This window comes from Polistes fuscatus, unplaced genomic scaffold (assembly GCF_010416935.1).
Source record: "Polistes fuscatus isolate 324 unplaced genomic scaffold, CU_Pfus_HIC Scaffold5, whole genome shotgun sequence".
Taxonomy (NCBI): Eukaryota; Metazoa; Arthropoda; class Insecta; order Hymenoptera; family Vespidae; genus Polistes; species Polistes fuscatus.
Window position 1 is genome coordinate 5668478 of NW_025113129.1, and position 14202 is coordinate 5682679.

Below are 14202 nucleotides of genomic sequence, written 5' to 3' on the forward strand. Positions count from 1 at the left end.
AAATAATTGACCGGATAATGAAGTATAGAAAATTCTTGAAATAAATTTAACAGGGCAAGGCGGCAGGTGGTTGAAAAAAAAAAGAAAAAATTGTCCTCCGAAACCCTCCTAAGCTTTTCCAATGACTACGACGAAACGAATTACCTCCACCTTTTGAGAGGGTAACAGTGGGAGGGTGGGAGTGGAGGAGCTTCTCTCTTTCTCTCTCTTTCTATCTATGTTTTTTCTCCCACCATAAGCAACTATTCCCCTCTTTCTATATAACAGCGAGAGACTCACTTGGAAGAAAACGCGGCGTGCAGCTGATAGCAGAACGTGCGTTCATGGTGGGGATAGAAACGCTGTATATATATATATACGATTAGTGCAAGAGAGATGGATGGAGGGGAGGCCTTCTCGAATGGAGAATGGAAAGGGAGAAACAGAAGGAGAGGGAAAGAGAGGAAGAAGGAGCAAAAGCAGGCGTAGAGCGAGAGAGCGGAAACGGTAGGCCGCTTCGTCGCAGTGACACGCGCGCTCACGTCAAGTGGAGAACGCACGCGAGAGGAACCCTCTGAGGAAGAGTGCCTCTTCTCTTTTTTTTCTCTCTCTCTTTCTCTATCTATCTCTCTCTCTCCTCTCTAATTCTATTTTTGTTTTTCTTTATCCATTTATCTACCTCTCTCTCTTCCTCTCTCTCTCTCTTTCCCCCCAGTCTTTATCTATTTTATATTCTCCTTCTTATTATTTTATTCATTTCGTTGTTATTGAGAAAATGAAATGAATTGAAATTAAAAAAAAAAAATATATTTGTGATCGAAGAAAAACTCGAAGAAAGTGTACGATTAATAAGTGCGGTCGATATGAGAAAACATAATATATCATTGTGAAAATATTTCCATTCTTGGAATAGAAGTGTAATAGAAATTTTCTATTATTTTGAATCGGATAGATTTGAATGAAAATTTTCTATGCCGATTGATACGATTTTGTGGTAAAATCCTCTTCGGAGGAGGCACACCTGTTGCGCGATCTAGCGTCGTGGCGCGCGCAGCTGGTGCACCGGGTGCGCTGCACCGGCGTTCGTTCGTTAGTTTGTTCGTTCTTGCACCGGTCGAGCCTTCCAAGGATCACTTTTACTTATTTTTATTCTTCATCGTTATCATCAAAAATTAGACGAGGAATTTAGTGTTGTCTCTATGAAACATGAAGATCCGAAAATTAATCAGTGCAAGTGGATAAACATTTTGGATATCACTCTCGTCGAAATTAAATGAAACTGTATAAAAATTAAAAAGAAACAACTTGCAGAGAGAAGTATTTCTTAATCGTGTGTTATGTGACATGATATTTAAAGAGGAGAAAATAAAAAAAAACTAAAAACTAAAAGTTAAAGTCTTGTTCTGTGGGAAGAGATATTACGCTATTAAATTTTGGATACTCTCATAGGAATGACATGAAACTATATAAAAAATAAAAGAAACAACTTGAAGAGAAGTCTTTCCTAATCGCGTGTTTTTATGTGGTATGCTAATTAAAAAGGAGAATAAGAAAGAAATTAAAAATCAAAGTTAAAGTCCTGTTGTGTGGAAAGTAATCGCGCTTTTAGCGCGAATGCTTTTTAGCGAAGAGGTGTTGTTGTGTTTGAGATTGGAGTTATCAGAGAGCCGTGTCGTGGACTGGCCGGCAGGTTGCCGCCGCCGGCAGGACGGCCGTCACGGCGAGCATCGAGAGGATCGCGACGGGTTCGCGAACTTCTTCAGGTCAGGCATCGCACCCGCTGCCGGCCATCGTCGTCGGCAATTATACGACGACGACAACGAACGGGAACATTTTAGAGACGAACCAACAAACTCCGAGTGCGGTAGCCTCGGCAGCATCCTCGGAGATGGTTCTTCATATGTTAGATACCCTAATGACGGGACACGAACCTTTTTATGCCGATTATCCTTCCTATCAGGAAGCTGATCCACTTACTCATACTCACCATCAACATACTCAACATCCTCATCATCAACATCAGCAACAACAACAACAGCAACAACAGGATGGATTACATCGTAACGCGATCTCATTGAATACCACCACTCATACACCAGGTTAGAATGCAATCGGTTTCTTAATTTTATCCGAAATTTGATGGGCTTTCTAAACAGAATCTATAATTTTCATTTCTTTTGATCGAATCTTCCTTCGTATGAATGGATCTGAAACAGAAATACATTTCTATGTAGTAGAATGTAAATTGACTAATTGAATAATTGAGTTAAATACTTAAAGTAAATGGTAAGTCACTGTACTATAGATAAGAAGTCATAAAATATGATGATTATGTATATGAATACATTTTTCTAATTACAAGTAAATACCTGATAGACTCTTCTAATAATGCAATTCGATAACTGAATATCTATTTACTTATTATTACTTATTATACTTACCAATAACATAATTACAAAAAACATAACATGCTTACTACTACATACAAGACTCTATTTTTCTCTATAAAATTTTAAAAAAAGAAAGATTCGACGATCAAAGATCGTCGTTCGTATTTCGTCATAGAATAAACAATTCTGATCGTCGTAGTTTCGTGGAAGGAAAGATGATAAATAATACGAATGATAGTTCATATTCGATATTGCACTTTTGATATGCACCCACAATAGCTCGTAACAAAACTATATACCTCATTTTTAATGTCTAGATGTGTTTATACGCAATGCACATAGATTGCCGCATAAGGTGCGGCTCTCGTTGACTTGGCAATAAAATCTACCAAGCAAGGTCAGAATTATACGCTTCGTAGAGCAGGAGATTTCAGGCCGTAGTCTGTTCTATGTAGCTTATCCATCTGTAACGAGAAAAAAAATACAAAGAAGAGTAAGGAAAAATACAAAAAGAAAAAAAGAAAATGAAGGAAATGAAAATGAACAATTATTAGTCGACAATTAATTATCCGCAAGAAAATAATGAAAATCTTAACATACCAAATTATCATCCTATTTGTTCAATTTTTCTAAAAATATCAAAAATTCAAAGTGTTGAAAGTAACGAAACGAAACGAAACTAATATAATAAAACAGAACAGAAGTGACTTAAACAAAAAAATAAAAAAAAAGAGAAATCTGGAAAAGAACCTTTGGATATAAATCGTAAGTTTTTCTTAGTCTCTGTTAGTGCGCGTGGTGGGGCGTTCTCTCTAATACATGCGACTCGGGGCGAATACATTTTAATTTAGCACAGTGGCGCGCGTACTTATGCACACATATTAAAAAGAAAGGTATGTAACACGGATATACATAGAGAGCGCGGTGAAGGTAGATTGTGGGAGAGTTCACAGGTCAGCGGTCTACCGAACAATGTGCGATTTCGTTGCCGTCAGAGGACGACGTTTTTTATGAGCGCATCGCACAATCGCCTGGCTTCAACATGCACACGTTGTACGCACTAATATATATATACGTATATACATACATACTTTTACCAAGTGTCTCTCTATGTGCGTATATATGTATGAATGTTTTTAAGGCTCCAATGAGTTTCTAGTTCAATGCATGTCTGACCTAACGAGTCTTTTTTTCTTTCTTTCTTTCTCACTCTTTTATTTCTCTCTTTTTATTATTGTTATCTACTTTTCGAAGTAATAAATATGCATAGGAAAAGTGTAGAAATAAATTAATATCGTATATTAATACAATTTATTAGGTTGGGTAATAAGTTCGTAGCGTTTTATGATGATTGAGAATCGTTTTATGATCGCAGTTCATTTTTTCGGCCAATTCACGACTTGTTTGGTGATCGTCCTCCTTCAAAAGTGCTTTGAGACGCTCTTCGTCGAATTCAGAAGAACGAACGTTCGTTCAGAAGGACGCCCCTTCCGCTGCGGGGCGTGTCGTCGACGTCAAAATCGCCATTTTTGAATTTTGCAAACCATTTCCGTGCTGTAGACTCGCCTATGACACCTTCTCCGTATATGTTGCAAACGTCCCGGGCTGCTTCAGCAGCTTTTTGGCCTCGATGAAAAGCAAAGAAGAGCAGGTGTCGAAAATGTTGATTTTTACCTTTTGGATATTCCATTTCTAGTAATAAAAAATTAAATTACTCAAAAAGATGATTAGCACAGTTTTGTAGAGCAGAAAGAGCTCTATCGAATGAATATTATATACTTTGTCAAATAGCAAAAAAATCGTTGTAAAACAAGAAAATATAAAAACGCTACGAACTTATTCCCCAACCTAATATATAGTATAATTTAACGAATTATCCTATCGTTTTAAATATAATGCTACCTTACATGTTTTTCGTCTGATTGAATATTATATGGATGGAATATCTTATGTGTTTCTCGTAATAATCATATCATGAATAAATTAATTCTATCAATAATAAAACCGTGTATGATTTACACGGTCATATAAATAATAATAATTATTCGTATAATTTTGTAAATGCACAAATGGAAGACGCTACCCAAACGTAATTCAGATTAAAGAGATAATAAAAATATGATAGAGAACATTAAAGACTGTGCTATTAAAGTTCAATATCGATCCTAGAAATTAATTAGAAAGAAGCCAAAAAATCAGCCTTAGCAGCAACAGCAGCAGGAGCACAGTAGTAAAAGCAATAGCAGCAGAAGGAGCAGTAACACAGCAGCTGTGCTTTCTGAAGGAAGAGCTGTGTTACATTCGATTTGGCGCGTGCCACGTTAGCCCTCTGTTCCGTCCTCCTCGTTTCCTACGCTCGTTTTCGTTAAGAAGTTGCCGGCATCGTCCAACTCAAACTCTCTTTCGGGCCTAAGTTGGTTGCTTGCCGGCCGGCACCTGTTCCACAGCTGATGCGTGCCTGCTATGCGGCTGTTAAACGACTGCTGTGCCTGTTATACTGTCGCTCTTACTTACTTATTTACTTACTTACATGCTTACTCTTACTAACTCTCTTTCTTTCTTTCTTGGTACTCTCCACGTGAGCACGATATATCAAAGTGCACGTGCCTGATCGATTACTTTTCCCTCGTCTCATTTATGTCAGTTGGAAATCGAGTTAATTCTAATTATCATGTTCAATTTCATATCTTACATCAATTTGCTAAACGCGTATACATCAGCCTCACTTATATCTCTTTAACATTTCTATAACTTTATTGTCGTCTTCATTATTTTATTTAAATTTTTATACACATTATTGTTCATTATTAGATTAAAATCATAGATTTATTTTTATTTTGTTCTCCTCATTCTTTTGACTTTACATTGAACTTTTTTATGGTATGAACCGAAAAAAGGATTCCTCCACAAGTATTCTCTCTCTTATGTAGATCTCAAGTAAAATTTAGAAAAGAAATTCCTTCTTTAAAAGTACGTATACTTAGACATAATCGTGCGCACCAAAGAGAAGAAAAGAGAAAAGATCTGAAGGCGCGAAGCCAAAAACATGAGTCGAAGGGAGAAAAGGTGAGCGCGAGAAAAGGGGGGGTGCGTTTGAGTGAGTGAGTGAGTGAGTAAGGGACGACGACGTCGTCGTCATCGTTGAGGGCCGACTGTGAGGGCCGCCGTGAGGGCCGCCGTGAGGGCCGACGTCGACCTGCACTCCCACGCTCCCTGTGTGAAGCAACATGGGGTGCGAGCTGCAGTTACGCGCGTGGTGGACTCCGCAGGTGTAGGTAAATCGCCCGTATAAAAACGGAACCCGGTGTATTTTATGAGAGCGAAAACCCTCCTCCTCTTCTCTCTCTCTCTCTTTCTCTTTTCTTCGTTGCTTTTCACCTTTACCATTGTTTTTCAATCTTTGATATGTAAAATATATACTTATACAAATACGTGTATAGGTACTACGCATTTGCCTATTTTTATAGATACAGTGCTAAACAAAAGTATTGACATTAACTTCATTTTCAGTACAATTTTGTTATTCACTTAATTTTTTTCTTTTTTAGATAAATGTCTCTTGAGTTTACTGTTATAATATTATATGTGCCATGAATATTAAGTATTGATTTTAGTACAAACAAAAAAATTTTAGTAAAAAAATGATTATGAAAATGAATGCATAAAGCTAAGAAATTATTTTTAACCATTAAAAGTATTCTAATTTTTTATACAAGATTGTAAAAAAAGAGTTCGATATTTGAAGGGCTTGTAGTACTCACTAAAACGAATAAAAAATATCTAATTAACATTTAATAAATAGAAATCAACTCTTTTACTTTAAATTAACTTTTATTATTTAAGAGCGTTCGATATCGTAAGCAAGTCTTTCGGCAACACATTGAAAATGTATAAATCATAAATATTTGATATGTCTTCCTTCCATTTGAATGCTATTCTGACATCTACGGAACATAGATTGACATACACTTTCAAATATTTCTTAAACTAGTGTATTTCTAAGCAAATTCTTCCGTGAACATTAAAAATGTTTCCAAGTCCTATGATTTTAAGACCCATGATTATTAGGTATTTTTTACTCGTCTCGATAAGTACTATAAACCCTTTAAATATCGAACCTTTTTTTTATCATTCTGTATAATAATAATAGTTATTGAAATATATTTATTCAGCTTCACAAGCACGAACAAGACTTGATTTAATTGCTATTTTTATATTGTAATTAAATAAATATTCGTACTTTTTAACTGATTGAGAAAGAATGTTATAGGAAAATTTAATTCGTGTTACTACTTTTGTTCGGTTTTATATTGTATATATAACGTGTATTAAATTCAACAATACTTATTGTGTTGGGAAATCGTTTCAATTATTTAAAATATCTATTGACTATTTCTAAACAATCGAAATGTATTATTTTTCCTTTCTTCGTGAAATCGTGTAGCTCAACCTAAAAACAATGTATGATGTTAGTACAGACTGAAGCAGCAACGAACATATTATAAATCTGTGGTATATAGATAAGTATATAGATAAGTATATATATATATATATATCTGAATGAGTTTCCTTACCATACGCACCACGATAATAAGTACAAAATGATAGTTTTTTACGTAAACATAGTTTTGCACTACAGACTACAAAAAACTTACGGAGTGTGATAAAAAAATTCGATTGTTTAATTTTTTATGATAGTAATATTCGATGAAAAAAATTGATTTAATTTTTATGAAATTATTACACTTGTTCCTCTAATAAATAACACAATTTTTTGCAACCTTGAATTCCCCATTAATGGAAAATTCAAAAAATGAATTCATTTTTCTATGGGATCTATTTTATGAGTGAAGAAACTGTTAATATTATATAATAAACTTTAAATATATAAATTAAATGAAACGTAAAATAAAAAAACTCGGGAAATCTTTATGAAACAAGTTAACTTATAATCCTACGATTAACATTTAAGTTTATCGATCAAGTAAATATTCTTAAAAAGAAAAAACCAGTGTAAAGATAATTAAACGATATTACATGTGGACGCATCTGCCTTCTCTTTTCTTGCACAGCAATGTTTCTTCTTCTTGCGTCCACCTGCTCTTTCATGATAATATCTTTGTTATGTCTTACCTCTTCTACAGCCATTGTTAATTCCCTAAAATAAATAATATCGAATTGTTTGCAAAATTTCTAATCTTGATTATGCAATGAAAATTCACTAAAAGACAATAGAAAATGATGGCATTTTCAAAAGTATTTGTGAAATCCATGTTCGATGCGTTATCGAATAAAAAGAAAATCTAATATCTAGTAAAGGAGGAGAGTAATCACAGAAAAGGGAGGGAGAAATAAATCAAAAAGAAAAGGAAAGAGAAGTAAAAATTTGGTGCAGATCGTAGAGACAACGATGATGACGAAAACGACGACATTGTCGTGGGCGAAGCTAATGCAGCCTCCGCATTCGGCGAGAACGGATTCTTCGAAGCGAAGGAAAGGTCGTTGAGAGAATAGGCGGAGTTTGTTCGAGCCAATCAGCGAGATGCGTACCGCCCACGTGTCGCTGTGGTTCCTCCCTGCAGACTCCGGAGTTTCACTCTCTCTTTCTAACCGCACTTGAAATTATTACTTTGTTTGTACAAAGAATACGTTAAAAGTATATATCTTAACTTCGTCTCCTTTTACATATTATTAAAACTCATGTTTAGTGACGAATTTCTTTTATATGTATAAACCAATATCTTTTCACGTACATCATTGTGACGAATTTACTTTTTTTTTATTTATATTGGAACTCAAAAAATTATATGAGATCTTTCTAATGTAGATTTCATAAAAAATGAATTGATCTTATCGGTTTTTGGGGGATTTTTTCTAGGAGGTTATGCGCATTTACGCAGTCCCGTGTGTCAGGATGAAAGTCAGAGGGAAGAAACTTCGCCGCCACCCCACAGCCATAGTACACAACCTCCTAATTCTCATTCCAGTACACCCACGGGAAATAACAACAATAACAACAACAACAATGCAAATAATGCATATATACACCTACGAAATTTAAATGAACTCAAAACGGAATGTGAGTATTCTAATGCATTGTTACTGGCGCCACCTGTAGAATAAAAAATCATAATATTAAAAATCATAATATAAAAATGTTTTAACTTCACTAGTAATGTATATCTACTATACTTTAATTTTATTTTCAAATCAAAGTTACGTGGTTGGTTTGAAATATTCGATAAAAAAAATATAATTAAAAAGTAAAGTAAAATAAAATAAAAGATCGATTCAATTTTGCAAAATTTTGTAGCGAACTATAGCAGCCACCATATAGCAGCGGAGCACTTACAAGGAGGAACCGGCGGATTGGCCAGTGGCGGTGATCTCGGTGCAACGGGGACCAATGAGAGCGAGCTTAGGGTTAACAATACCGGAACGACAGAAGACTACATTACTCCCGCGCATTATTCTGGATATGACGAGGCCTCTGATTATCACGGTCTATCGCAGGATCATCAAGCTCCTCATACCTATAATCTGGATAGTTCGCCAGAATTTTACAGTACCAGTGGTATTCAACTCGAGCCGAAGTATCAACCATCGCCTTTTAAAAATTATCCTCGAGGTACTATAAATTACTTCATTGATCTCGAATATCGATCGTAGTCAAAACAACTGATTAAATTTTAACCGATAAAATTCAACAATTCGGTTGCATAACAATTATTCAATTAAATTCTTATATGTAATCTAAATAAAATAATCTTATAAAAAGAGAAGATCTAGAAACGAGATCTATAAAATATGAATGCGCGTATCAGGTGACACGTTTATATGTTGATTTGAAAATTTTCGCGGTAAAATCAAACGGCAATGTTGACATGTTTTCTTTATGTATACAGCACCATCATACTACGTATTGCCTAAAGTAAAATAAATTCTGCAGTATTGCAACTTAAATTTGACAATTTTACATGTATATACTAGTAGCATTGTTTTTGTTTGAAAAAGGAACAATTTATAACGATCTCATATGTGTAATAACAATTGACGATCGGCTTTCCTCTTCTCGTTGCAATTACGTTTTGAATTTGTGTATAATAAATGTACGCTAATCTATTACATTAAACTTTTTGTAAGAACTCACCCAATAATTTAAAAGGCAGGCTAATGATCTATTTTAAATATCTACTATTCGATAATGATAATTTAGATATCGTAGAATTAAACTTACGTTATATTTTTCAGCGAGATATCACGAAGGATACAGTGAAAGCGGTGGATACAGTCAATACGATGCGACACCGTTTCAAACGGTTCCTGGAAGTGGAAACACAGCAACTGGAGCTGCTGGTGTTGGAAGTGAACAATGGGGTGTTGCACCTATCGGTGAACACCTTTCTCATCATCCAGCGTTCATCGCAAGTCTTAGCTCGCGAGATTCATCTGGTGCACATCATCCACCTTCCATTGGTAATAACGCCGATCAAAAGCCTCTCCTGCAAAGTGCAATGATTGCAGCTAGTTATACCGGTAAGCATCTACTACACAATATATTATGATAATTAATACAAATAATAATAAACTAAATGATATAGAACAACTGAATAGAAATATAGGTGATAATTGTGCAGGTGGTGGTCCATATTTCACAGGTTCAGGACCAATACAACTCTGGCAATTTTTATTGGAACTTCTGACCAATAAATCATGTCAGAGTTTCATCTCGTGGACGGGAGATGGTTGGGAATTCAAACTTACGGATCCCGATGAAGTGGCACGACGTTGGGGTGTTAGAAAGAATAAGCCTAAAATGAATTATGAAAAATTAAGCCGCGGTCTACGGTACTATTATGATAAAAATATTATACATAAGACTGCTGGTAAGCGTTACGTGTACCGTTTCGTCTGTGACTTACAAAATCTACTTGGGTATGTGATGCATTTGCATTTTAATATTTCAATATCATTATTGATACATATATTATAATATATATTATATTAAATAAAGTTAATCATTTCCTTACAGATGTAATCCAGAGCAACTCCATGCAATGGTGGACTTGAAACCGGAAAAGAAGGAAGAAGACTGAGCTTTCTATAATGAATGTGTTGTTTTAGGACAATGTTACTGATATAAACGAATATAACTAATTTCTACGGCATCGTGCAAGAGAGTTTAACAAGAAAAAAGAAAATAACATAAAAGAATGATATAAAAATAATAAAGAAGAGAGATAAAGGAGTTAACGCACGAGATAGAGATAGAGTAAGAGAAAGAGTACGAGTAAAAAAATTGTTAAAATTGCATAGGACTATTGTTCTGTGTATCCTTTTGTTTTAAACAAAATGATGATATCTATTCGGTCGCATGTACCAAAGACACAGGGTCTGCATACCATTGGTGCCTACAGTTTAAATGACTAAATTGTCAACTTCTTCTTAAGTGAGTGGGATACACCACCAAGGCAGATTCTTTATCAGAAATATTTTGTTATCTCCTTGATCTAGAATCGACCCCTCTCCCCTCCATGTATTTGTGTGTGTGTGTGTGTTTGACTTACTAAAGAAAAGAAAAAACTAACGCAAAAAACCCGCACACACACAAAAAACAAATAAAAAATAACAAAACACTTGGAAAGATTTAAACAATAAAAGTAAACGACGAACAATCGTTGAAGAAAGAATTATGGAAGATCATTGTTCTCCCCTGTGTATCCTTTGTTTTTTAGATAAAATATTAATAATGATTCGGTCGCACGCGTACCAAAGACAGGGTCTGCATACCATTGGTGCCTAAGGTTTAATGAACTAAATTGTGAAATTCTTCTCTAAGTGATTATATAATTTGCCGAAGCGTCATAATTTAGATATATTTATAAGAATATAACTCAATATTTTATACATGTGTATGTATACATATGTAATGCGCGCATTATGTCTTCACGTATATATGCATAAATGAATGCAGTTTTTAAAACCTGCATACATATATACATATGTTAATGCATACACACGCACACAATAATAATTTCAAGAACTTTCAGATATAATTATACGATGTAACAGTGTAAGAAAATAATGTGCGTGGGAGTCTTCGAATGTGTCTAACGACATCTAATGAGATACTGGTGTCTATCACTTTTTCAGGGCATTATAGATGCTCTGTGTACATACATACATGAATTACATATAACTCTATCTATACACACTCCCATACACACACACGCACCTATGCCCCCATACATACATACATACATACACACACACACATACATTTATATATATAAATATATATTTATATATATATATATATATAAATTTGTTCATGTTACATGATTTATAAGCACTAAGCATCGTCTATTCGATGCCTCTAAATTATTTATATAACTTCATCTTATACGTGTGTTATATATCTCGTTAATAAATGACACAATATGTGATTGTTATTATTACTATAATTTTACTACGATAACTCTCCAAATTAAAAAAATAACTATAGCGAGCTCTTCTCTAATTTGATTCCTTTTTGTTTCTTTTTTTACATTTTATATCGATAGACAATCAGACATTATTTTAAGATTATTATTCTGCAAGCTCGCCTTTGTCAAATATATGAAACATTTATATGCCTTGTATCATTTAATTATCTTCTAATTAAATGCTCGACTTGTAGTAGACACAGGAAAGGATCTACATATTTTTTGTTTGCAATAAAGATCGTTAAATGAATTAACGCGCAATTTAATTTAAAAAAAATGAATCTTGTTTTATTTTTATTTTCGTTTTACTTTTCTTTTTCTTAAATATAATAAATAGAAAGATTATGCCGTTGATATGTTACTTTATAAGAATATCTATTATAGATTGTAATTTCCTGTTAATGCAATGAAAGCGATACAGTAAAAAGAAAATTTTATAATGACTTTAATATATTTTTTAAAATAAAATTCTCACTATTATCTTTAATATATGTAAACATACATACACACACACGTGTCATAAAAAATGAAATTATTTTACGATGATGTTACTGATACATTAGAAAAATCAGACATAAAAAGGACAATGTCTTTTGCGCCAAATATGTCTGTTTTAATTTCAATAGTAACATAAAACCATATATAAACGATACATATAATCTTTGTCTGTGTTATAGCATATGCTTTCATAATTGATGTAATTAAAATAACTAATATAACCTTATGGTACCTGCCATAACTTTTACATAACATCTCTATAGATAATTTCTGAATTATTATATACGTACATATGTACATACATAGTACGATCATTTCGGATACTTTATTTTGTTCATTATTTTATTATACATCAGTAAAATTTTTATCAAATAATGTTGTACAGATTATATTATATGTAAAAAAATATGTACGTAAAATTGACTGCAGCGATTTTTATAGTTTATAAATATCTGTTTGCATTTGGTGATTGGTAAATGAAAAAGAAAAAGGAAAAATCTCTAATTTGTTTTAAAAAATAATACCATAATGGTTATATTATATCTTATATAAGAAAGACGTATGTTCTTATTTTTTATTCTTCTCTGGACGAAGAACAAATTTTGTACATAATGATGAACTATTTATTATACTTGTTCACTAAATTTTCTTAGTTTTCAATTGACAATAATTTAAGCATAGTATGTCTATTGTACATTACACTTTTTTAGCATTCTTTAAAGAACACCGGTAATAAGACACATGTAAAATAAATAACTTAAATCATTGACAAATGTGTGTCATACATTTGGAACGTGTGTTTTTTTTTCTTGTTTTTTTTTTTTTAAATGAAACATAACTTACAACCTATTTGAAAAGATTGAAATACGGTTTAAGAAATATTTGATTCTGGCATAAACATTGAACCAATCTTATAAAAAATTATCATCTTTTTACCTAATTTATATAGCAATAACTTTAGTTCTTTCTTATCGAATATAGAATTTATTTAATATACACTTTCTAATCGTATCGTATATTATATTGATCTCTTGTCTATTATAAGATCAATTTTTATCAAATTTTACATAGAGTAATGAAATTATAAATTATGCGTATGGTCATAAGCGATATGTGGTTTTTTTAATCAACTGATCGATATACAGTATATTAAATTTTCACACAATGTGCGTTTCTAAATTTTATTATAATTAATTAACTTACTTAGTTGACATGTTTCGGCGATTTTTTTATTAATAATTGCGAATGTTTTAGAAACACATGTGTAAAAAGCAATTACAACAACATTAATAATTAATTTTTATAATTCTTATAATTATTATTTATTATATGTTGCTTATACTACTATATATATAAATTTATAGACAATTAGATATATTTAAGTGATTGTAATTTTTTCAGTGCCTATATTTACTGACGACAATTTTTCCAAACTTGTAAAATTAACGAAAATCTGCATAATGCACATCTTCGATTGTTATCATATATATATATATATATGACCGGATAAACATATATACATAAAAATATATAAAGAAAGAATTTTTTAAGAATAAACTTTACAATTTACACTGTGATACGGATAAAGTAAAATTATTCAAAAATCACCGAACATGCTAATTGGCTAAGTAGTTTCTGTTTTTTTTTCTTTCACACATAAACAATGCCTAGTTATTTTTATTTCTAAGTATAAAGAAAGCATTACTGCTTTTCAATATGTTTATTTTGATTTTTATATACAAGAAAGAAAGATAATGCACTTTTAATTACTATTTTATATCTTTAATTTCATTGACTACATATTTTTTTTAATTAACAATAATTGAAACAAACGAATAAGAATTAGTTTT

The 14202-nt window shown here is 32.6% G+C and overlaps 1 protein-coding gene across 9 annotated transcripts in view; it reads left to right on the forward strand.

Moving 5' to 3' along the window:
• LOC122522454 (ETS-like protein pointed) overlaps positions 1–12104 on the forward strand; it is an 89546-nt gene extending 77442 nt beyond the window's left edge. For 6 of the 9 annotated variants that reach the window (XM_043643604.1, XM_043643611.1, XM_043643609.1 and 3 more), the window contains 5 exons: positions 8248–8448; positions 8683–8997; positions 9621–9905; positions 9992–10304; positions 10402–12104. In XM_043643604.1, the coding sequence (XP_043499539.1) occupies positions 8248–8448; positions 8683–8997; positions 9621–9905; positions 9992–10304; positions 10402–10465 (1178 nt within the window). In that variant the 3' untranslated portion in view covers positions 10466–12104. The remainder of the gene's footprint in view (positions 1–8247; positions 8449–8682; positions 8998–9620; positions 9906–9991; positions 10305–10401) is intronic. The other 3 variants (XM_043643605.1, XM_043643610.1, XM_043643608.1) reach the window with 2 other exon arrangements.
• Positions 12105–14202: the final 2098 nt, after the last annotated feature.